The sequence below is a fragment of the Schistocerca nitens genome, chromosome 6, assembly GCF_023898315.1.
Source record: "Schistocerca nitens isolate TAMUIC-IGC-003100 chromosome 6, iqSchNite1.1, whole genome shotgun sequence".
In the NCBI taxonomy this organism is placed as follows: Eukaryota; Metazoa; Arthropoda; class Insecta; order Orthoptera; family Acrididae; genus Schistocerca; species Schistocerca nitens.
This window is the reverse complement of record NC_064619.1, coordinates 631,404,345-631,429,722: the sequence shown is the minus strand read 5'-3', so window position 1 is coordinate 631,429,722 and position 25,378 is coordinate 631,404,345. Positions and strand designations below refer to the sequence as shown.

General features: G+C 37.0%; 1 protein-coding gene across 1 annotated transcript in view; it reads left to right on the top strand.

Annotated features, from left to right (window-relative positions):
- The window catches only part of LOC126263539 (A-kinase anchor protein 14-like), a 65,011-nt gene extending 50,979 nt beyond the window's left edge, over positions 1-14,032 (top strand). The window contains exon 3 of the mRNA XM_049960632.1: positions 13,973-14,032. Within this exon, the coding sequence (XP_049816589.1) occupies positions 13,973-14,032 (60 nt within the window). The remainder of the gene's footprint in view (positions 1-13,972) is intronic.
- Positions 14,033-25,378: the final 11,346 nt, after the last annotated feature.

Sequence of the window (25,378 nt, the reverse complement as noted above, 5' to 3'; positions counted from 1 at the left end):
GACACTGTAGTTACACATCAAGATTTTGGCCAGAATCTTCATCAGAAAATAAAAAACACATACACATTCACACAAACAAGTACACCTCACACACACATGCACATGACCACTATTCCTGGCTGCTCATGCTAGACAAAGTGAAACACATTCAACGGGAGCAACAATCCATGGTGGAGCAGTGAAGGGGGAGGGATAGCACTTAAGGAGGGGTAGGAAGGATATTGGTTAGGATGTCCCTCATTTCAGGGCATGGTGATAGATAATCAAAGCCCTGATCAAGGATATGTCCTATCACCTCCTCCCAACTCACATCCCCTCACTCTCATTGTACACTTCTCTCTGCCAATGCACCCACTGATCTCCTTCTCTACTCCTCTCCTTTCCACTCCCCTTTTCTTTTTTGTTCCCTTTCCTGCCTCCCCCACAGCTCTCAGATGGTGCACCAGGTAGCCTTGTCTGCCTCCTCTAGACACTGCATGTTGCACCAGGCAGCACTATTTCCTCTCCCCCCTCTCCCACCCACCTTCCCCCTAAACCCTGCTATACATCCACATACACCCCTCCACTATGGAATGTCGCTCTTGTTTGATGCATTTCAGTTTAAGTTTCAGTCTGGCCTGAGCAGCCAGACATTGCAGTCACATGTGTGAGAGTTGTACTTGCTTGTGTGAATGTGTGTAATGTAACAATCTTTCTTTTGTGACTGTCTGCAACTCAACTTGTCAGCTTTACAGTGAGTAACAATCTATCCTTTCCGTAACTGTTGATATTCCAACCTGGACTTTCCAATGTTTTATTAAGCAGTTCATTTAGATGGTGACTGCCTAGTTTGTAAAATGCTTTGCAAAAAAGACATCCAAAAGCTCCCACTGAACTACTTGATTCAGATAATCACTATACAATAGAAAATTAGGATTCGGCAGTGGACATAAAATGAGTTAGAACACAATTCCTGAAAGAACACTACAAGTTTTGATGGTTGTACTCCAATCACTCCCCTCCAGATTTCAATGAAGACCAAAATCAAATAGTTTTAGTTGTCAATTACACTTGAGTATCTGGTTATTAGTTATGATGGGTGATTTAGTTTCCTTTTGTCATTTATAACAATTTTCACAATTATTTGGCTCCTTGATTATAAATCAGTAGAAGTTTAAAATACTGCAGGTACTAGTGTTCTGTGTCCAGCCACTGGCAGCTTTTATTATCTGACAATAACAAAACTGTGTGATATCAAGTTGTTTATTTTATTTTACAAGGAACTTGGAGATTGTTCCACCCTTTCACTGATGTCATTTAATATGATGGGTTGTGCTTTATTCTTCTGTTTCCCTTAGAACTCCTTTTTTATCAATCAGAATTGATGGCATAAAAATATAAATTAGATCATAAATTTAATTTGCAATAAATATTATCTTCAGTGGTCTCTAAAAGTTGTCTGTATTGTGACTATAAATTTTAGAATAAAAGTTTAGAATAAAAATTGTAAAGGAAAAGCATTGTGTAACACGTAAGTTCATTTCAGGTATCATTGCAACCTTCATTTAGTTTATGTCATTTTGTATCACTCCCATATCTTTATTTCATCTTTGTCATTTTATCATATCAGATTGAGGAAATGTATGCTTCTTCATTTTTTACTACTGAATACAATTGAGAAACACTCCAATTAAAGTGTAGTATTGACCAGCATATTTACTATCAAAGTCGAAAATCGGACTATTTAGAGCAACATACATGGGAATAATGCATTTAAATGTTTGTGCTTGGTAAGTATTTGATTTATGGAAATATTTGTGCTTGGTAAGTATTTAATTTATGATTATAATATTGCAACTAAAATTGAGAATTTTTTGATTGCAGAATTGTAGCTTCAATCTACATATGTGTTATTGTTGTAGAATTCACTTCAAAGACTTTGATGCAGCTCTTCATACTATTCTATCCTGCACAAGCCTCTTCATCATTGCATAAGTACAGACCAACATCCATTTGAACCTGCTTACCATGTTCAGGCTTTGGTCTCCCCCCCCCCCCCCCCATAATTTTTATTCCCACACCTCTGTCCATTCCTAGATTGACAATTTCTTGTTGCATGTCTGTTTGAGAAAAATATATTAAATAAAGTGGTTAGGATTTGACAATGCTGTCCACAGCACTTGCAACACATCTCCTGCATAACTGAGCAAAGTTTGGTTGTAAAAGATAAAAAACCAAAACTACACATAATTTTCTAGAGGCAGCTCAAATGCATGTCAATCTACTCAACACAGGGAAATCACCACACTTTTATCATCCTCAGCCATTATCACTTATATTTCCTTCCATAGGCATTACAGTGCTTGGGAATTGGTAAATGAGGTCATTCTGAGTGGCCGCATTTCTATTTGGATTAACATGCTCGACACAGAACTACTTGAAAGAAGGCCCCCAAACTGATATTGAACAAAGCCAGTTGGATGCTATACAACTCACATTATTTTAATAAAAATATAGCATCTAGAACATGGTGGATCATGTAACTATGGTGATCATTCAGGCTAGAAAAACCTTTTTTAAAAAGTTACCAGGAAGAACCCACTGGCACAGAGTTTCATGGTGGAATGATGAGTGCCACACAGTGATCAGGGATAGCCAAAAGGATCTGTGAAGATTCCAACGTAGCCCAACACATGAAAACCAATGCTTGAGGTGTAAAGGGCAAGAGCCAGAAATAAAATCAAGGGCCATATTAGAAGATCATTGCAATAGTTCTTAAAGTTCATCAATCATTTCATATAATCAAAAAGCTGTGAGTCAATGACAAGGATTAGTGCGCTCTCATATGTAATATCATTCCAGAATAATAGCATTCTCAGAACAACACATGAAGTCACTCAATGGGCAGACACAGCCACAAAGCAACATAAAATGTGAGTTTTGATGCTACAGACCTGCATCATCAAGAGTCTAAATGAGAAAAGCCATCTGAATTTTAGTTAATCAAATATGGACTACAACTACTCTTCACTATGTCACAGCCGGAATGTGTATAGATCTGTGGTTCATCGTGCAGTACCAGCACCAGATGGCAAGCAGTTTGATATGTTAAAGTGGGATTAAAGGGACCAGACTGCTAAGGTAATGGTATGTTAAAGAACCTAAATACTCTACCATATGCTTAGGCAATCTCTGGATGTATGTACAATTGCTCCTTTTCTTTCATTCATTCACACTTTATTCTATCAGGGTTTAGGACTGCGGCCACATCACATTGACTTTTTACCACTATATTTTGGCTGGCAACTGTCCAGCCATCTTCAAGTGAATGTCCACCACTGGAGACTGCTGGTTATGGTGCCAGCTTTATAGCAAAAACTGGCATGGAAATGCATGTGCACTGGCCCCCATCATGGGAGTGTCCTCTACCGAAATCTGTGCCCTCTACAAATACAGTTCCATCTGTGGTGCACTGTCGCATGTGTGAAGGTGAAACTACATGTCTGCACTCTGTTGGCATGTGTGCTCACATTATTAAATTCAAATGTCAGATTTCGGCAGACATGTCATTATGAAATTAAAGAGAGCACAGCGTCCAAAGCCTTGCCCAGTTGAAAGCCGCCATCAGAATTTATAAGCTTTTGTGCAACATGTGTTTCCATAGATTTTTTAATTACTGTATCCCAAAAGGGTCTTGCTGGGGCCAAGATTTTTGTGGCAGAATAATCTGTAGAGTGACCTGTAGCAATAGAATACTCAGCTACGGCCAACTTAACTTGGCTGTGAACAGCGAGTGTGGTTCTCACGTTCAATGCACTGTGCATATTGTCTGACCTATGTAAGCTTTGCCACAGTGGCCTGCACACCACAGATGGAACAATATTTGTGGAGGGTGTGGATTTCAATAGAAGCTGCTCTTGTGATGGCTGCCAATGCACATGCGTTTCCGTACCAATTTTTGCTATAAAGATGACACTATGAACTAGCAGTCTCCAGTGGTGGACACTCACCTGAAGATGGCTGGATGGTTGCCAGTCAAAATATTGCGGCAAGAAGTGAACATGATCCAGCTGCAATTCCAAAACCTCATAGAATATTCAGGACGCTGGGAAAAGAATCACATGAGATACTGCTTCAAGGAGGTGATGGCATTGCTAATCCAGAGGTTGGACAAGCTATGCAATAAGTGAGCAAGATGGTTAATTTATCTGTATTTTCACTCTAATATCTTGTCCGACCATCTTCAGGTGAGTGTCCTCCACTGGAGACTGCTTGTCCATGATGTCGGCTATATAGCAAAAATTGGTGCGGATACGTATGCGCATTGGCGGCCATCACAGGAACATCCTGTATGAAAATCCATGCACTCTGCAAATACTGTTCCATTGCAGCATGCAGGCATGTGCATAAAGGTGAAAGAAACTAAATGTCTGACTTCTGTTGGAATGTACACTCGCATCACTAAAGACAAATGTCAGGTGTCATCAGATGTGACATAATGAAAAAAATCCCCCAGTCAGTACTATCTGAGATTAGATATACAGGACTTAAATGAGTGCTGTACATCCTGTTTCATAGAGACATAATTTTCAACAGTATCTATGAAGTAATTATTAAAAATATTGCTGACTAGAATCAGAGGTTCAGAGATATCTTCATTATTCACAGTTAACTGTACATTATTAATTTTAGTTTCTGTTTCCTTGTTTCTGATTTTATTTACAATTGACCAGCAACTCTTTGAAACATTATCTGAACCTCATAGCTGTTGGCTGATTCTTTCTGATTTTAATCTCGTGACTTCTTTGTGGGACTTATATTTGTACCGCTTGTAGAGTTCTTTATGTAACTCTGATTTAGTCTGTGTAAGCTATACCTGTTCTCCATTTTTTCCTTCAGATCTTTTGTTTTAAATCTAATGGTACAGGTTTTGATTTTGAAGGTTGATTTTTCTGGATAGTCACTTTTTTAATGGCACAGCTGTATTTAAGTGCTCAGTCATAATTTCTGTGAACATGTTCCATTTATTGTTGACCCCAATGGTAGTCATAACTGAGTCCAATGATTTCTGGCTTAAACTGTGTCTTAGTGTAGCAATGTTATTTGCAGATAATATTCGTCTGTGCTCATACATTTTTCTTGGTTTTAATTTGGTATTACATTTTAACACTAGTGTTTGGCCTAAATGATCTGAGAGATGACTATTTATAACAGCTGTTGAGATGATGTGGCCATAATTTGTGATAACATGATTAAATGAACTACTTAGTGTGTTACCTATTCTGATGGGTACTAGGCCAAGAAGATCTTTAGCCCCATAAGACAGGGTACAATCTGTAAAACTTTTACTTTCCCTCCAGAGACGAACAGTGATTTTTTGTAGCTGGCACCAGGGAAATCACTTCAGCACCATCCAGATCCAGTGCCATCAAGAATGTAACTATGGATGTAAGTACACAATATCAAAGTGACAAAGAAATGTACAAGTCAAGTGAACAAGCTGATGGGCTGCTACAGAAGAATCCAGACCTACCCTTTTGTGAGGATGGCTCATTATTAAATATTAGGTCTTTAAAAAATAAAATTGATGATCCTAGTAGTAACTATATAATGCATTGTAATATAAATGGTTTAAGTGCTGAGTACTCATGTGACAGAAGCTCTAAGTTAGATGAGCTACACGTTTTTTTATCTGAATTTCTAAATGTTAAAGTAATTTGTTCAAATGAACACTGGCTTAGTAGTGATACCATAAAAATCTTAAATAAAATTGAAAACTTCAAGGTAGCTACCAGCTTTTGTAGGATAAATAAGTCACGAGGAGGTTCATGCATACTCATTCATTCTGATTTACATTACCATGTAAGATGTGACTTCAATTGTTTTAATGAAGGGTGTATTTTTGAGGGTTGTTGTGTTGAGTTAAAGGACTTAAATGTTGTTATAATATCAATTTATAGAATCCCAGGGAAGGTGACAACTGAGCATTTCCTACGCAAATTTCAGACTTTGTTAGAATACCTCAGTAAAGAAAAAAGGAAATAAATTGTAATTGCTGCTGATTTCAACATCAATGTGTTGAATGAAACATGTGAGGTATCAAAATTTACAGACTTAATAAAAAAATATGGCTTCAAATTAAATTTTTATGAATCTACAAAAGAAAATGCTCAGTCAGCAACATGCATTGACAATATTTTAACGAATTATGAATTTGAAAATGGATATAAATTTTGTCTAGATCTAGGAATTTCTGATCATTCAGCATTATTCATTGAGCTACCCAGAGCAGGTAGAGAAATCCCATGTAAAAAAGCTTATGTAAAAAGGATCTTCAACCAAGAAACTTTGACTCTATTCCATGATAAGCTGAAGGAGACAGAATGGCACTTTGATAAAAACATTTCAAGCACAGCAAATTTTGAAGCATTTCTAAGGGATTTTCTAAGTGTTTTCAATGAAATATTTCCACAAAAAACTTATTTTAATAAAATGACAAAATTAAAATGGTTCACTAAAGGTATACAAATCTCCAGTGCTAAGAAAAGGCAGCTACATAAGTAACTAATACATAATAAAAAAATTGAATTTATTGAATATGTTAAACAATACAAAAGTACATTTAAGAAATTTTTCAAAGCAGCAAAGCAAATGACAAATAATAAATTAATCTTAAAATATAAGAATAAATCAAAGGCAGTGTGGTCAGTTGTAAAACATGAATTAGGTATCAAAGCCTCTAGGCATGGAATTAGTACAATTAAGCTTGAAGATGAGATCATTGTAAATCCAGCTCAAATTTCAGAATGCTTCAATGAGTTGTTCATTAATGTAGTGAAACCAGAGGTTAATGTTGCAGATTATGAGAAAAATACATGTCCCTTTGGACTAAATCATAATTCTGAATGCCTCACAAAATTCAAAACAGTTTCAACAATAGATGTAGAAAAATTATATTAAAACTAAAAAACAAAAATTCTGCAGGTTGGGATGGAATACCAGCAAAAGTCCTTAAATTTGTGTGTAAAATAATAGGATACCCACTATCTAAAATAACAAACCAATCATTTGAACAAGGAAGCTTCCCAGAGGTGCTGAAGTATGCAGAAGTAAAACCATTGCTCAAAAAACGGTCAAGAGAGGATATGGGGAATTATCGTCCCATCTCCCTCCTTCCAGTCTTATCAAAAATCTTTGAAAATGCTGCTGGTATGCAGATTCGAAATTTTATGGAGAAATATGGTATTATTACAGAAAACCAATTTGGTTTCCAGCATGGCAAAAGTACTATTGATACAATTAACAAGTTTATCGAGAAGATCAGCACATTATTAGACAACCATAATAAAGTGGCAGGAATCTTTTGTGATCTCACAAAAGCCTTTGAATCTGTAAATCATGCACTACTCATCTATAAGCTTGACAAGTATGGGATCAAGGGTAATGTTCTAAATTGACTTACTTCACACTTATCAAATAGGAAACAAAGAGCGATTGTCTCATCAAATTACTATTCAAAATGGAAAACAGTAGCCCAAGGTGTCCCTCAAGGCTTGATTCTAGGATCTATTTTGTTTTTGTTCTATGTTAATGGTTTACCGAACAATATAAATGCTCCATTGATTTTATTTGCAGATGACACATCTGTATTAATTGAAAACCAGGAGCCAGAAAACATCCCTCTCTACATAATAAACACAGTGAACAAATTAGAAACATGGTTCCAACTGGATGAATTCAAAATGGTTCAAATGGCTCTGAGCACTATGGGACTCAACTGCTGTGGTCATAAGTCCCCTAGAACTTAGAACTACTTAAACCTAACTAACCTAAGGACAGCACACAACACCCAGCCATCACGAGGCAGAGAAAATCCCTGACCCCGCCGGGAATCGAACCCGGGAACCCGGGCGTGGGAAGCGAGAACGCTACCGCACGACCACGAGATGCGGGCTGATGAATTAAGTCCCCAAAACCCACATGGTCCAATTCAGAACAAAACAGTCAAAGCCCCAAGAAATCAAAATAACTCATAAAAATCAGGATATAGAAGAAGTGGATTCTGTGAAGTTTTTAGGGTTAAACCTAGATAAAAATTGGAATAAACATGTTGCCTACCTGTTAAACAAATTATGGAGCTTTGCATTTGCTATGCAAATATTACCTGTGCAACAGACATGAATAGAAGGAAAATTGCATACCACAGCTACTTTCAATCAGTTGTAAGGTATGGTATTATTTTTTGGGGAAATTCAAGCAATATATTGCGCACACTAAAGTTACAGAAAAGAATAATAAGGAACATGTGTACTGCACATCCAAGGACATCATGTCACCCACTATTTGAAAAACAACAGTTATTAACAGTTCACTCCTTATACGTCTATGATATTATCATCTTTCTACACAGCAATTTAGAGTTATTCAAGAAAAACTGTTTCAATCACACATATAACCTGAGAAACAAAGACAATTTTATGCTTCCCACTCATTGCTTAAACCTATATGTGCAGTCTCCTCAGTATATGGCAATGAAAATTCATAACAAGCTAAAAGGAAAGAATGTTCTGAGTATGAACCTAGAGACAATGAAAACAAAGCTATATGATATACTTGTCAAACGCTGCTACTACACTGTTGAGGAGTTCATGAAGGATGAACTGAACATTTGAGCGCGATAAATTTACATATAGTCTTGTGTGTAAATGTAGCTGTCCTTCACAACAGGGAGGAAAGAAAAATAAAAGTTTATATAAATGTTAAAATTCTTTGTACCAATTAGGCCTAAGTTGTGTTATCCAGTTTTTTGACGTGTCCCCTGTACACAAATCATATGATTAAAAATTGTATGTTATGAGACGAATAAAACACTATTCACTATTCACCATCATGTAAAGTGTTGATATTCAGATCTCCCAGTATGACAAGATTTACACTTCTACAGCCTGACATTAATTTACTTAAAATTCCATCAAGTGATTTCAGGAAAACATCAAAGTTTCCACAGGGGGATCTACATACACCTATGACATAGAAACTTACATTTTCTTGAGTAGATGGCAACACCACTACCTTTATTGTGTGTTATGCAGTAGAAAGTAGCTAGGTTGTAGCATTGTAATTCGCATTATTGAATGTTGTTCACTGTTTTCTGGTGTTCTGTAAGTATTACTATATGTGGAGATAGTCCTGTGATAAATGATTCAAAAGAATCTATTTTGTTTCTTAAACCCTGTTTAGTTGTTCTTCTTGACATCATTCTTTCTGAAACTGTCGACATAAAAGTTTTCTGGATTTGGTACCGCGTCATAATGTGAAAACTACTGCTGCTATAGAAAAGCCAACGTTTCAGCCACAATTGCAGTGGCCTTCTTCTGGGTCTAATGGTGTGTTCTAGCTATACGATGCCCAACAGACCACACTGTCAACACGAGGCACGAGCACTACTGGCGAGTAACTGCCGCTGCACGACTGATGTCCAGCGGTTGGTAAATAGCAGCAAACTTCTCATTCGACGGTGGCCACCAATCATGGTACATAACACAAGAGCCAATGGACAACAGAGGTCATGTTCTCCCTCCACCGCAATAACCTATTATAATAAAGTTCCCTCTCCTTCTTCCTTAAGTGACCAATAAACTAACTACCTTTTTAAAATTATGATGTAATGGCATGCACAGTGAACACTAACACAAAATATAAAGGACATTGCAAAGCTAGAACGTACCATTAGACCCAGAAGAAGGCCGCTGCAATCGTGGCCGAAACGTTGGCTTTTCTATAGCAGCAGTAGTTTTTACATTATGACACGGTACCAAACCCAGAAAACTTTTACGTCGACTGACTCTGTCCGCGGAAGCCTACACAATTATACTTCCTGAAACTGGTTCATTTAGTAAGCTGATTGTTAAATGACTGACACTACATTATGTAAATTGACCAGAAATTCCTTCAAATTTATTACTCTCAAAAATATCATGATGATCAGCTTCTTCTGATGAATATATGTTTAGTTCATCTTACACAGGCCAGAAGCAACAAGTCTCCATAACCATGACATATTTACTGAACAGTTTCACCATTGAATTACTTGTTCACGTATCACACATAAAATGTTGTTTATCAATTACTAGTTACTCACAGAGTGAGTTACAGAAGTTTTACAAATATATTTACACATTGATGTTCACATGCTGATAACTGACTGATACAATTTAATTCTGTTCTAATTATGTATTGTTCATTCTGAATGACACAGATTTTTCAGCTATATGAATGCTAACCAGGGACTGACTTTTACATGTTGGATGACACCTACCAGTATGGAAATTACCACATTTAATTCTGAATAAATTTTTAAATATGATGATTTAGGAAAACATAAAATGCTTGAAAAGAGGAACTGAAGGGCTTTCAAATGAGGTGTTTTGCTACATTCAGAGTTATTTACTAGCTCACTTCAAACTCTATCTCCACATATTTTGACTGATCCTCAAATTAAGAATCTTTACTCATAAAAATTGATTTTAGGTAGTTCAGTTACAGGGTATCCACAAAAAAATGGAAACATCAAATACACTGCACAGTACCATACCTAATATAGTAGAGGAAACCCTTTGACACTCAAAACAGCTTTCAGTCATCTCAGAATGGTTAAATACAGACCCGGTATATTTTTCAAGGGACTCTTATTCCACTGTTGCTGCAAAATAATGACAATTTCAGGTAACTATGATGGAGGTGGATAGTGATGACGCATCCTTCTCTCTGAAGTAAACCACAAAGGCTCGATAATTTTGAGGTCTCATGACTGTGGTGGCCTGCACTTCATCCTTGTGCTCACAAAACCACTCCTGGATGATATGAGCTTTGTGAACAGGAGTCCTTTTGTCTTGGAGCACAGCATCACCTTTGGGAAACAAACTTTGTATCATAACACGAAATCCTTGGCAGTAAAGCAGCATTTGAGAGTAACTATGGGACTGCCCAAATCATCACCAAACCCCTGCCATGTTTCATGTTGGTATGTAAACTTGTCCATACGTTGGAAACAGTGTGAAGCAAGACTCATCCAACCAAATGATTTTCTTCCATTATATGAGTATCAACAATTTGCACATGTTCTGAATCATTTAACTCAGCCATAATGCACTCACAACTATGCAGAACTCTTTTCTGACTGTGACTGACACTTGCAATAGTACCAAATTCAACAGTGCAACCTGCAGGTACGGATGGCATCTGCATTTATTTTGAAACAAGCACTTCTGACAGTGTTTCAATATATTTGTACAACACCTGTAGATTATCAACACCAGCAATATGAAAATTATGCTGTGGACAATAAGATTTTAAAATCCATCATAAAATAAATAAAAAATTATAATTACTGTTAGAAATAACATAAGACCAACTGGATGATTCCAACTAACTCTGTTATGAAAGGCAATCTGTTCTTTTGGAACCCAGACATAACAGTACCCAATAAATGATTTATGAATCTTTCTGGCAATTTAAAATTGGGCAGGAACACAAACCCAGACGTTTGGCTTTAGTTGGCTAAAGCTTTAGTGCCTGATCTGTCCATGAGACACACACAAATTGCCCTCACTGCTTTATCTCCAGTAGTACCTGTCACTCCTACTGTCCAAACTTAATAGAAGATCTTCTGTATGTGCAGGAGAACTGTGAAATCTGCAAAGTGTGGGAAAGCTACTGGCAGAAGTAAAGCTGATCATGAAGATGCCATCACCAATCCTGAGGCACAGCTGTGAATGTGGGATGTGTTGGTGCTTGGCTTTAGTTGGCTAAAGCTTTAGTGCCTGATCTGTCCATGAGACACACACAAATTGCCCTCACTGCTTTATCTCCAGTAGTACCTGTCACTCCTACTGTCCAAACGTAATAGAAGATCTTCTGTATGTGCAGGAGAACTGTGAAATCTGCAAAGTGTGGGAAAGCTACTGGCAGAAGTAAAGCTGATCATGAAGATGCCATCACCAATCCTGAGGCACAGCTATGAATGTGGGATGTGTTGGTGCATTGATAGGTGATATGAACACTAATGAGTATGGATCTAATGGGAACGATATGGTTTAGAGGCAACATAAGATGTCCAGTATGAGATTCTTCACTCTGTAGCAGAGTGTGCACTGATATGAAACTCAGTGGCAGATTAAAATGGTGTGCCAGACTGAGGCTCAAACTTGGGACCTTTGTCAGTCACAGGCAAGTGCTTTACCAGACTGTGGCTAAGCCACATCTCTGCAATACCCTTTCTTCCACGAACACTAGCCTTGCAAGTTTTGCAGGAGGACTTCTGTGAAGTTTGGAAGGTAGGAGATGAGGTACTGGCAGAAGTAAAGCTGTGAGAATGGGGAATGTGTGATTTTTGGGTAACTTAGTTCATAGTGAGGCAATGTTCCCTGCTTTACCTCTTTGTTGATTGTCCTCGGTGTCAATGTACTGGCTGCAAAAATAGGGGGCTGTCAACTGTAAATTATGTAGCCAACAGATGCACAGTCCTTTACTTTCACTGTTCACAACCCTCACCCCCCAATATTACACAGTTATGTGACCAGTGCACTATTGTTTAACTTTCAATAAGCCTCATTAACAGGTTGCAGGTGAACATCCACATATTGCTTCAATAGTTTACTATTTAACATCTATGAGCAGTAAAAGCATAACCACATAGTCCACAATTCTTTCAAAATAATCAGGTGTGTATGGAGCAGACACTGTCATTGGTTTAATGCATGGTCTAATTGTGTTACACTTAATTCACAGTTATGTTGATGCATTATTGTTGCTCTAACACAGGTTTCTTGTCTGAAACTCAGCCATGGACTGACTGTCCTGTGACCACTGGGTCCTTATATATCCTCACAATAATCGGTACTGAACTTACACATTGTTTGAAGTTAAATTTACAGAAATTGCAATTAAAACTTAACTCATTGAATTAACTGAATACATCAAACAATTGGTTCTTTTTAACAGTTTCTTCTTCTACATGGGTTAAGCCAAATTATTTGTTTAAATTATGAAATTAAGATATATAATTACACAAAACAATATTTTTGATAAAACTGTTGATTACTTTGGAAGTACTAAAGGACTTGCTTTGCTAACATGTTTTCAAATAGAGCTAAATAGACACATTAATATTACTAGTATTTCATCTTCCACATGTTTATAATTAGTACAGAATTTATATTTGTTTATACATCAACAATAGAATTTAAGTTACAAAACAATCACTGATTTTGCCCTATAATAGAAGGTACTAACTAGGAATAGTTGAAATAAATTAGAAAATCAATTACATACATAAAATTAAGCAAAGAATTAGTTCTGGCATTATATTCTTTAAGACTGAGGTCCCACCTTTCTCCTATACGAAAATTTAGATGATACTCATGTATGTTAATGATAATTGGTTCAAAAATGAATTTTAAGGAGGCAGATGGAAAAACAAGAGGGGAAGTAAAAATGTCCCAGCTTTCTTCATCACACATGGAACACTCACCCTTGAAAGGCAAAGGTCCCAAGTTTTAGTCTCAGTCTGGTATACAGTTTTAATCTGCCAGGAAGTTTCATAATAGTGCACAGTCAACTGCAGAGAGAAAGTCTCATTCTGGAAACATCCCTCAGGCTGTGTCTAAGCCATGGCTCTGCAATATCCTTTGTTTCAGGAATGCTAGTCTTGCAGGTTTCACAGGAGAACTTCTGTGAAGTTTGGAAAGTAGGAGGTGAGATACTGGTGGAAGTACAGTTGTGAGGATGTGGTGTGAGTCATGCTTCAGTTGCTTAGTTTGTAGAGCACTTTCCTGCAAATGGCAAAGGTTCCAATTTTGAGTCTCAGTCCAGCACACAGTTTTAATCTGGCAGGAAGTTTCAATGTAAGAGGTGTTTTGTGTCTTTTACGTGGGAAACTAAGGTGCAGGTAATGGGTTGGGCATGTTTGTCAACAAGACTCTCTCTTTTCCAGGGACCAGCTATAGTGCAGTGTCCAGAGAGAAGATTGGTGTCCAGATTTGATTATGGATAAATATTCCATCAGAGGCAGGAGCACATGTGAGAATAGCCATGACATATACCAGCTGTGCTACAATCACTGCACAGCATTCTACGTGAGCATGATTACCAACCATCTCTCTACCAGAATGAATGGTCACAACCAAACTGTGGCCAAGAACAAAGATGACCACTCAGTGGCACAACATGCGAGAGTTTAATGGCTGCTTCACAACCCGAGCCATCTGGATCCTTTCTTCCAGCACCACATTTTGTGAACTATGTGGATAACACCTATCCTTGCAATACAAACCAACTTCACTCCTGTAATCCTCCTGACCTCAACTTCTGACAGAATACTCCACTAACCCATTTCCCCAACACCCTTTACCCAATTGTTTTCCCTCTTTCTGTCCTTTGCCTCCCTTCCAGTCCACACCATCACATTATGTTCATCATGCACCACTCTTCGCCAGGTCCCATACCTGTGTGTCAAGGTACTAAACTTTTCATTCTCTTTTGTGTATGCTCCTTAACAATTAAATGCATGTGCTGTTCATAGAGTCGTCTCCTTTACTCATAAATAATATGATTAAGGACAGATGGTTTTGCTGTATATGTGGGATGGGATCACCATAGCAAAACTTGCTGGTGGATGAGTCAGTCAGACGGCAGATTCAGATTCAGATTCTTTATTGGTCATTCAGCATTATTACATGCAATAGAATTTGTCAGTTCACTTAACCTATTAATTTCACAAAATAAATTTTTACATATTTAAGTTGATATTGCGCATTTCTAAAAATTTTTCTAATGAATAGAATGGATTAGTTAACAAGAAGTTATGTACATTTTCTTTAAATAATTTGTCAGGCTTGATTGACGCATTTTTAGACAATTTGTTATATATTTTAATTACCATATGCTTATGACTGTTGTTAGTTTTAGCTAATCTATTTTGTGGCAACAGCAGAGAAGTGCAGGTTCTTCTATAGTAGTCATGCCTTTGCTTTGTTACACTTAAATTAGGTAGTTCAGCAAGTATGTAGTTAACACTGTCAATAATATATAAATTAATAACTGTTAAAATTCTATATTTAATAAACAATGGTGTACAGTGTGTTCTATTATCTACCTTAGCCATTACTCTGATTACTTTCTTCTGGATCACCATAATTTCATTTATTTTTCTGCTGTTTCCCCAGAGTATTAACCCATACCTTAAAACAGATTGAAAAAAGGCAAAGTACACTGTCCTTATGTACTCAAATGTCACACAACACATCTGTCTCTTCAACAAATATATAGCTCTTGACAACCTAACCACTATGTGATCAACATGAGAGTTCCATGTTAGACTGTTGTCAAGTGCTATACCTAAAAATTTTGCCTTTTGTTTTTATATTTTTGTAGTCTTTGATAGACTGAACCACATATTCTGGGTCCTTTCCTCATTTAATAGCAGACTATTTGCACAATCCATTATGTTGCATTTTCTTTTGCCAATTTACTTACAAGGTTATCAAGTACATGGTTTACAGATAGAAAAGTTGCATCATCTGCATACATACATGTCTTTACATCTATGTTTCCTGGTAAGTCATTTACGTGTACAAGGAAAATAAGTGGTCCCAAATTAGATCCCTGCGGCACTCAGTGTTGAACCTTGAGTATGTTTGACAGATGACTTTCTGAACTCACCACCTGTTTCCTTTTATTGAGGTATGATTTGATGAGTTTTAAACTTTTATCACATATTCCATAGTACTCAAGTTTAGAGAGCAAAAGTGAGTGGTCAACACAGTCAGAAACTTTGCTCAGATCACATAAGGTTACCTGTGTGTGCGCATGGTCCTCAGATGCTGCTAGAATGTCTCATACTAAGAGCTCTATAGCATGTATAGCTGACCTTGCTTTTCTGTAACCAAACTGTGATGCACTTAACATACCATTAAGTTCTAGGTTCTCATACATCTGCTGATATATTATACCTTCAAAGACTTTTCCTAGTGCCGGCCGGAGTGGCCGAGCAGTTCTAAGCGCTACAGTCTGGAACTGCGCGACCGCTACGGTCGCAGGTTCGAATCCTGCCTCGGGCATGGATATGTGTGATGTCCTTAGGTTAGTTAGGTTTAAGTAGTTCTAAGTTCTAGGGGACTGATGACCACAGCAGTTAAGTCCCATAGTGCTCAGAGCCATTTGAACCATTTGAACTTTTCCTAGTACTGGAATTAGTGAATTGGTCTGTAGTTTGCAGGATCTGATCTGACACCCTTCTTAAAGACTGTAGTTACCTTGGATAGTTTGAGAGGATCAGGGAAAAACCCTTCTATGAGACACAGGTTTGTAGAATATGTTAATGGTGCTGCAATGTAACGTATGATTTCTTTCAATAGATTGTTTGACATATTAAAAATATCTGTACTGTGTGAATTTTTCATTTCTTTGACTATTTTAAGAACTTCATGTTGGCATACCTCTTTAAAGTGTTTCAATGACGATCTGGCCCTATTATGATTTAGGTTTGCTCTCTTAAGATAATCTATACGTGTTACATTGGGTTTACTGATCAACTTTTTTATATCATCAGCACAGCTTACAAAATATTTATTGAATGTATCTGCTGGTATTGGGACTGTCTTATCAAAGTTTATGACTTCACCTTTAACAGTATTAATTACTGACCAGGTTGTTTTGCATTGGTTTTTACTACTTTTTATGAGATTTGTGTTGTATCTTTGTTTCGCCAATTGTAACTCTTTCTTATACAATTTCTTAGTGGTTTTTTCGAGATCCTTAATTTCATCAGAATTGTTTACTTTGGCAAGGCACTTCAACAGCAGTAGCTTATGTTAGATACCTTATGTTAGGTAATCACTGTAATTCACGAAGATTGTTACTGAACCTTCATGCACAGAGAGGAACCTGTAGAGGCAAGGTTCAATATTGGGTTTTGGTCAGTTTTGGAGCCACCTCAGAATCTCTCCCCCAACTCCATCTCACTTCTCATCCTGACTAATTCCTGCATACCCACTTTCTACAAGCTTCTCAGAATCCATAGACTCAACCATTCTAAATTCTTAGTTGGTTGCTATGTCCTCATCGAAAGAATCTCAGGTCTAATAGACCTCCACCTCCAACATATGTCCATAGGTTAGCTTTCCATATCACAAATAAAGTACTTCCTTCTTCACCTCTAAACCATCCTCACCTGGTGGCCACCTGGATCCTTACTTATCACTGCTGATGTTGCGATGATAGTTACGATGCCACAACGTAGGTGCACTCTCTCGTAAGTTGGCACTATGAGAGAAGACTAACTACACTGACCACAGCACCCTCTGGCCAATGCTGTGGAGCTCAGGGAGTGCCGTCTTGATTTCACACATTTTCATCAAGAGCAGATGGCCTGGAAATATCGCTTCTACTACCAAGTGGGCTAGCTTGCTATTGAGACTTTGTATTAGTTTTGTTCAGTTAAAGTTTGGACAGCAAAGAGTATTCGTTAGTTTTGAGATTATACAGAATAGTCATCCAAGCTTTGCAGGATTAGACATGGACTACAGCTTCACACCTACATGCTCATCCTAGCCAAAGTTATGCATGCATTTGATATTTACTTGTGTTTTTGGCTCTATTAAAAGTATTAAAGTCACATGCAGTACCAAAGTGCTTCACCTCTCCTGCTCCTACTTGCTTCCTTCACTCTCAGTCTATATTACAGAACCAGTTCACAGGAGCAGAACCACGCACCTTCTATCCAGGCGGGATACAAAAATTGACATCACCTCTGTATATAATAACCACTCACATGTCACAATTCTGTCCAATTCTCTCTCCCCCCACCTCCTCCTTTCTCCCTTCATACACTCCACCTCCACAACTCCACACCCAAATTAAGCTGCTATGTCTGTAAATTGCAATAGGCTGGCAAGGTCTAGCCAAACAGGTGAATGTGTGTGTATGTGTATTCTGATGTGTATTCTGTATTAGTTAGCTTTGAATAAGGACATCATTAGAAATATTAGCAATGTTTCAGTCCTGTTTACGTGGTATCAGAGATGGCATCAGATCCTCAGTAAATCTTATTCATTCATTCATCATGTCCCATAGAAGCTGTCAAGGATCCCCTTCAGGGATGGGGAATGAGTCAAGGAATACATTAGCAGGAGACAAAGACATAAAAGAAAATTAATCTGTATACCATGTTAATGATAATCTATCTTTATATTGCTTAGTTCTAAATGAGAGCAGATAAAACTGGTGGAAAGAAACTGTAGCTTTCTTGGATCGTACTCACTACAGCAGGAAGGCCTGGTCCTTAATGAAAAAGCTTGATACAGCAAACACCACCACCTGACAAAAATGCAACATTAATATAGGTGATATGGCCAATCACATGATCTCCACCTCCAAGCCAAAGAGAGAGAAACACATCATAATAGGAGTGAGACATGTCTTAAAAGTAGGGATATGGTCAGCTCCACAAACATCTGACTTTTCCACCCCATTTCAATTGGGAGAGACCATAGAAGCTGTAAACAATGCAAAACTTAAGAAGGCAGCATGCATTCATAGTATTTACCCAAGTTGCTGTTGTACTGTGGTCCTGCTACTGTCAAATGGCTGAAGACTTTCTTTTCCAATTCCTTAGAGACAAGTTATCTGCCACATCTCTTCAAGGAATGTATTATCATTGCTGCACTAAAACCAAACAAAGATCCATCTAGAGTTGAAAACTATCAGCCATTGCTCTCTGTAGTTTCATGTTCATGCACCTGGAGACGCTCATTCATAACAGAATCTGCTTAGCCATCAACAAACACATCCCAATAGAGCAAGGTTGGCTTAGACCAGGAAGAGGATGTGAGGAACAGGTGATAGCAATAGCAACTCATATCAAAAATGCCTTTGAGAAGCAGAAGATAAAAATGGTGGAAGGGGGGGAGGGGGAGGGGTCTTCTTAGATCCAACTGCAACCTATGATACTGTATGGAATGACAAACTCCAGTTCAGTTTTATCAGTGTCATTCAATGTCAGAAACTAACCACTCTAATCAGCAATCTACTAAATGACAGATGCTTCCAGGTGTTCTCAGAGAATTTCAAAAGCAAAGTTCACAAAATAAATGATGGCCCCATTCGTTTTTAATCTGTACTCATACAACCTTCCAGAAACAAAGTCCAGGAAATTTATTTATGCAGATGATATCGATATGATCACTCAGGATCAAAGCTCAGGATCGGAGCTTCCAATATTTCAACAATCCAAAATACCTACATGTGACCCTAGACCTTTGACACACAAAGTACATCTCCAGAATGTGGCAACTAAAATCAAATCTTGGACCAATCTGCTCCAAAAATTAACAAAAGCTGCCATGAACACCACTACAACAGTTCTCAGATCATCAGCTCTAGCAGTTTCATACTAGTCACAGAATACTACTGTTCCGCATGACTAAACTGCCCTCACACTAAAATAACTGACATAGTGCAATCAAGCTATGTGCCTCATCATTGGGTGTATTTGCCCCACAAACATTTGCTGGTTATCAGTACTTAATAATATTCTGCAACCATACATAAGGATTTCACAGTCATTGCTGAACATGTGGACAAGAATAAAAAGCAACCCACAATTATTACCAACTCATTCACAAATTTCATTGGAAACCTGGTGACAGAGGTCTATAAAACCATCATGGCACGCAGCAGTCAGCCTGCAGGACACAATCTTCAACACAAGAAGTGTGGAACAATCAATGACTAGAGCACTCTCCCAATGAACATAATCTGTTAATCTAAACTCCCTGTGAGTGACCAGCAGGTTTTCATCTGCTGAGATGACAGTGGTGCATAGTGAATCATGTGAGAACGGACTGCAGCACATGTGGAACATTGCTACACCAATGGGGATGGAAGCCCTCCCTTGAGAAAAGATGATAAACCTTATATCACATGACATCTGCATGTTCCCTTAGAGCATTCAAAGGAATGATGGAAGACCTTTACAATTTGTCTGCAGAATCTTCTGACTCGATTTCCAATCTGGACTTAAAGCACTGAACCCATACGAACTTGTGATTGTGCCTATCTGTATAGAAATGTATGTATTTGTTGTGAATAGATGTCTGTATTTCTTGTGATCATACTATAATACTTCTCTGTCATCATACTATAAATAAATAAATACTGCTTAGTGTTATTCAAGCATATTCCATCAAAATTAAATCAAATAAATTAGGAAGAAAGCTGCTATTTAAAAGAAACTGCTGCCTTCTGAATTTTATTGGGTAGCTGTTGTTTATCTGCTATTATTTACTTGATTAAAATTATATTTTAGAATGATACATTTTCACATCTATAAAGACAAAGTACTATTTATAGCTCATTATTACTTGTCATAGAGCTTTATACAAACACTGCTGCTTGCCATGTAATTAATAGGAATTTTCAGTCCATGAATCTTGATAGATAATTTATAGAAAGCATGGCTAGTGAAGTATGTTTTATATTTCCTTTTTAATTTGTAGGGCTTTCCAGTTTCTTGCCTTAGATTAGTTGGGAGCTTCCCACCAGAGTACATAATTCCATTCTGAATCATAAGACAATGAGAGAAAGTTTACGTAAAAATAATTTTTGTGACTTGTATTGTGACTGTGCATAACACAGTTCAGTTCAAATTGGTTTATATTAATAGCAACAAAAAACCTTAAGGACTAAATGTATTGGGAGGAGAGTGTAAGAATTTGAAGATCCTTAAAAAGGTTTCTACAAGACTTCTGGTTATTTGCTTTACACAATATTCTTACACCTCAATTCTGATGAGCAAATACTTTATTTACTTTAGGGGCACTGACGACAAAGGGAGTGTAAACATGCAGAATAAGCCAACACCATTGTCTTTAGGCCAGCACAGTGGCAGCTGCTTCTGAGGGTGTAGCATGCTGCAGTGAGCTTCTTAAGTAATTTACACGTGTCGGTGCTTTTTAACTTATTATCCAGCTGGCCACCAAGGATTTTACTTGTTGTGCTTCATTCAGTGTGTGACAATTAATGACTACTTTTGGTACTAATATGTCATTACTGCTTGTAATGCATTTTAACTTATTATCCAGCTGGCCACCAAGGATTTTTACTTGTTGTGCTTCATTCAGTGTGTGACAATTAATGACTACTTTTGGTACTGCTTTTAATTTGACACAGTATTTCCATAGCAACACAGAATAGTGTCTTATCTGTAGAGCATTCAGCTAAGGAACTGGGAAAAAGAGCACAATATCTTCATAAATAATTTAGGAGTAATAGTAGAAGCAGCTTCATTGTGTTGGCTTCTGTGTTCAGCTGCCACAATGTAGCTGTGTGTTCATGCTTTTTTCTCTAACTTGTGAAAGTCTTCAAAAGCTAGCAATTTTTCATTTTTTGTTTTGTTTTTGTGTGTGCCTGTTAATGACTCAGTGCGTTTGATGTTTGGTGTTTGGTTTTCTTTACTACTAAATTATTTACATTCTACCAGGATGTTCCTTATTGTATATATCATTTTTAAGCATTCCTTCCATCATATGTACTAATAAAATCATGGATTACTTAAAGTAAAATTAAGATAAAAACATGGTATTATAAAGTTTTGTATTGGCCAGTGAAAGAACTATAATGTGTTAAATATTTTTGTTTTTTGTGATTTGCAGGTTACATATGTATTTGAAGGATCAAAATTAAAGCATTCTCCAGGTGACACACCATTTCCACTGAAATGGGTGTGGGACATTATATGGAATAAAGTTCAGCTTTTCAAAACGTTGTCATTTTAGACATCAAAAATGTCTTATATATTGACAGCTGCTTGGCAGTAACATTCATAAGTCAAACAATACTCATGCAAGTGAAATACTATATGCTGTCCATCTACACAAATGAAAATTCCCTAATTAACTTCGAGTCTCAAATAACAGAACACTATAAGCAAACAAACATATGTTTCCATTGCAGAGTGTCTCCAAAATAAGAAGTAAGAAAGTAAATGTGAAGTACTGTATCCCATAACTAATGATGTATACTGCTAGTTTTCATTACACAGAATATATGATGCAGACTTTTTTCTCATTAAAAGCAAATATGTATAGCATAGTAAGTTTAGCATCATAAAATCTCACTGTTATGTTTGCTTTCACTTGTAAATATGTGATTTGTGACAGATTAGAAGTCTGACATATGTGAAACTTTTATAGCACAAATTAACTCTCTTATTTTCTCCTCATGTAACAAACTGGAAAAAAGCAACAGTGCAACCTTCATGAAGGTAGTTTTTATGTAGAGAATTTGTGGTATATTTTGAGCATAATGCTGCTACAAATACACAAGTGTGAAATATGTGTACAAAAGGGAACAAGATAATCATTAACCTAGCAGTTGACTACAAACTTTGGGTAACTCATGTGATGAGAAGCATTTCATTGTGCTTGAAGTGGCAGTTGGTGGAATGTCTTGCTGAATTTTGACTTCATGTTGGCTACAGTTTAGAATGGTGCTTTATAGTATAGTGGAAAAATCTAGAACAGAATACCACCACACATAAGGTAAGAAATGGAAAATCCCCAGATATTCAAAAATAAAATGAAAGGATACCTAATTAGGCACTCCATAGGCAATTCTTCATAATATTAGGACTCAGGGATGTTGATTCCGCATAACTCCATGAATATTAAAGGGAGATTTATTTTCAGCTTATACAAACAGCTGATCTACATCTACATCATACTCTGCAAACCTCTGTGAGGTGCATGGCAGAGGTTACGACCCATTGTACTTGTTACTAGAGTTTCTTCCTGTACCATTACACATAGAGCATAAGAAGAATGACTATTTGAATGCCTATTTGAATGCATGTAGTTATTATAACCTCATGATCCCTGTGCGAGCAATATGTTGGGGATTGAAGAATATTCCTAGAGTCTTCATTTAAAGCCAGCTCTTGAAACTTTAATAGACTTTCTCAGGATAGTTTATGTTTGTCTTTAAGAATCCTCCTGCTCAGTTCCTTCAGTATCTCTGTGATACCCTCTCAAGGATCAAACAAACCTGTGACCATTTATGCTGCCCTTTTCTGTATATGTTCAATATCCCCTGTTATTCCTGTTCACTATGGGTCCCACGCACTTGAGCAGTATTTTAGAATCAATCACACGAGTCATTTGTAAGTGATCTTCTTTGTAGATGGATAGCACTTCCCCTGTATTCTACCTACAAACTGCAGTCTACTGTCCACTTTACTCACAACTGAGTCTATGTGATATTTCCATTTCATGTCCCTACAAAGTGTTACACCCATGTATTTGTACGAGTTGGCTGATTCCAACAGTGACTCATTTATATTATAGTCATAGGCTACCATATTTTTTCATTTTGTGAAGTACACAATTTTACATTTCTGAACATTTAAACCAAGTTGCCAATCTTTGCACCATTATGAATCTTATGAAGATCTGACTGGCTTTCAGATAGTGATTCATATAGATAACTGTGTCATCTGCAAAAAGCCTGATTTTACTATTAATATCATTAACATAGAACATGAAGCACAAGGGTACCAACACAGTTCTCTGGAGCACGTCCGAAGTTACTTCTACATCTAACAATGAGTCTCAATCCCAGATAACATGTTGTGTCCTCCCTACCAAAAACTCCTCAATCCAGTCAAAAATTTCACTTGATACCCAATATGATCACTCCATATGATCATACTTTTGACAATAAGCACAGGTGCAGTGCTGAGTCAAATGCATTTTGGAAATCAAGAAACACTGCATCTACCAGGTGGCCTTGATCCAAAGCTTTTAGCATGTCATGTGAGAAAAGTGCAAGTTGGGTTTTAACATGGTCAATATTTTCAAAATTCCTGTTGACTGGAACTGAGAAGGTGATCCTGTTCTAGGTACCTCATTATATTTCAGCTCAGAATATGCTCTAAGATTCAACAACAAATCAGTGTCAAGAATATTGGACAGTAGATTTGTGGATCACTTCTACTATCCTGTTCCATGCTGTTTTACCTTTCTATTTTGTGTATTTTACTGACACTCATCTCAATCTGTTTTTGTGTTGGTGTTGAAGGCCTTCCTGCTGTGCACCCATACAAACATCTTGTGATGTTCGCATGCTTTAATTCTTCGTTGATAGTCCTCAGTGTCGATGTACTGCATTTTTATACTGGCTGAAAAATGGGGGGTGGAAGTTCAACACTGACCACTGTAAGTGATGTAGGCAACAGTCACACAGTTGTGTTTCATAGTTCTTTACTGTCACTGTTCATAACCCCCGAATGTTACACAGATTTATGGCTAATTCATTATTGGTAAATTTAGATAATCGTCACTAATAGCTTGCAGGCAAACATCATTATATTCCTACAATAGTTTGCTATTGAACATCTATGAGCAATAAAATCCTAACCACACAGTTCTTTCAGAATAATACAGTACGTGTGAAACTATTTCTCAAATCAACTGAACAGACACCGTCATTGTTTTAACACAGGGTCTATTGGTGTTACACGAATTCCACTGCAATACCCATCTGAAAATCAGCCTTGGACTGACTGTCTCGGGAAAAAAATTGGGTGTTTATACATCCTCACAATAATAGGTGCTCAAACTATACATTGTTCGATTACAATTAAAATGTAATTCATTTGATTAACTGAATACATTGAAAAATTGATTCTTTAACAGTTTCTTCCACCACAAAGGCTAGACTGGATTGTTTGTTTAAGTAATGAAGTTAACAGATACAGTTATACAAATAATACTTTTGACAAACCTGGTAATTATTTTGGAATTAATTAAGAGCTGGCTTTGCTAGCATGTTTTCAAATAGAGCCAAATAAATACTTTAAGTATCACAATTGTTCTTCTTCCAAATGTTTATAATTAGTATGGAAATTATATTTGTTTATAGATCAATAATAGAATCTCCAAGTCATGAAACAATTACTGATATCACCCTATAGCAAAAGATATTAACTACAATAGTCAAAAGAAGTCAGGAAATGAATTATGTACACAAAACTAAGCACAAAATTAGATCTGGTGCTATATTTCTTAAGACTGAATACCAACCTTTCTCTTTTATGAAAATTCAGATTAATGGTTATTAGTCAAAAGAAAAGAAAAGAAAATGCATTTAAGGAGGCAGATGGCAAAACAAAAGAGGAAGTAAAGAGATCCCAGCTTGCTTCGACACATTACCCCCTTATTGGATTGACCAGATAAATATTGTAAATAGCTGACTCAGCAATTCAATGACCACAAGTGATCCTAGAAAGTGGATTTAACAAACTAATAAGAAATCTTATCAAAAACAACATTACATATGTTTTTCA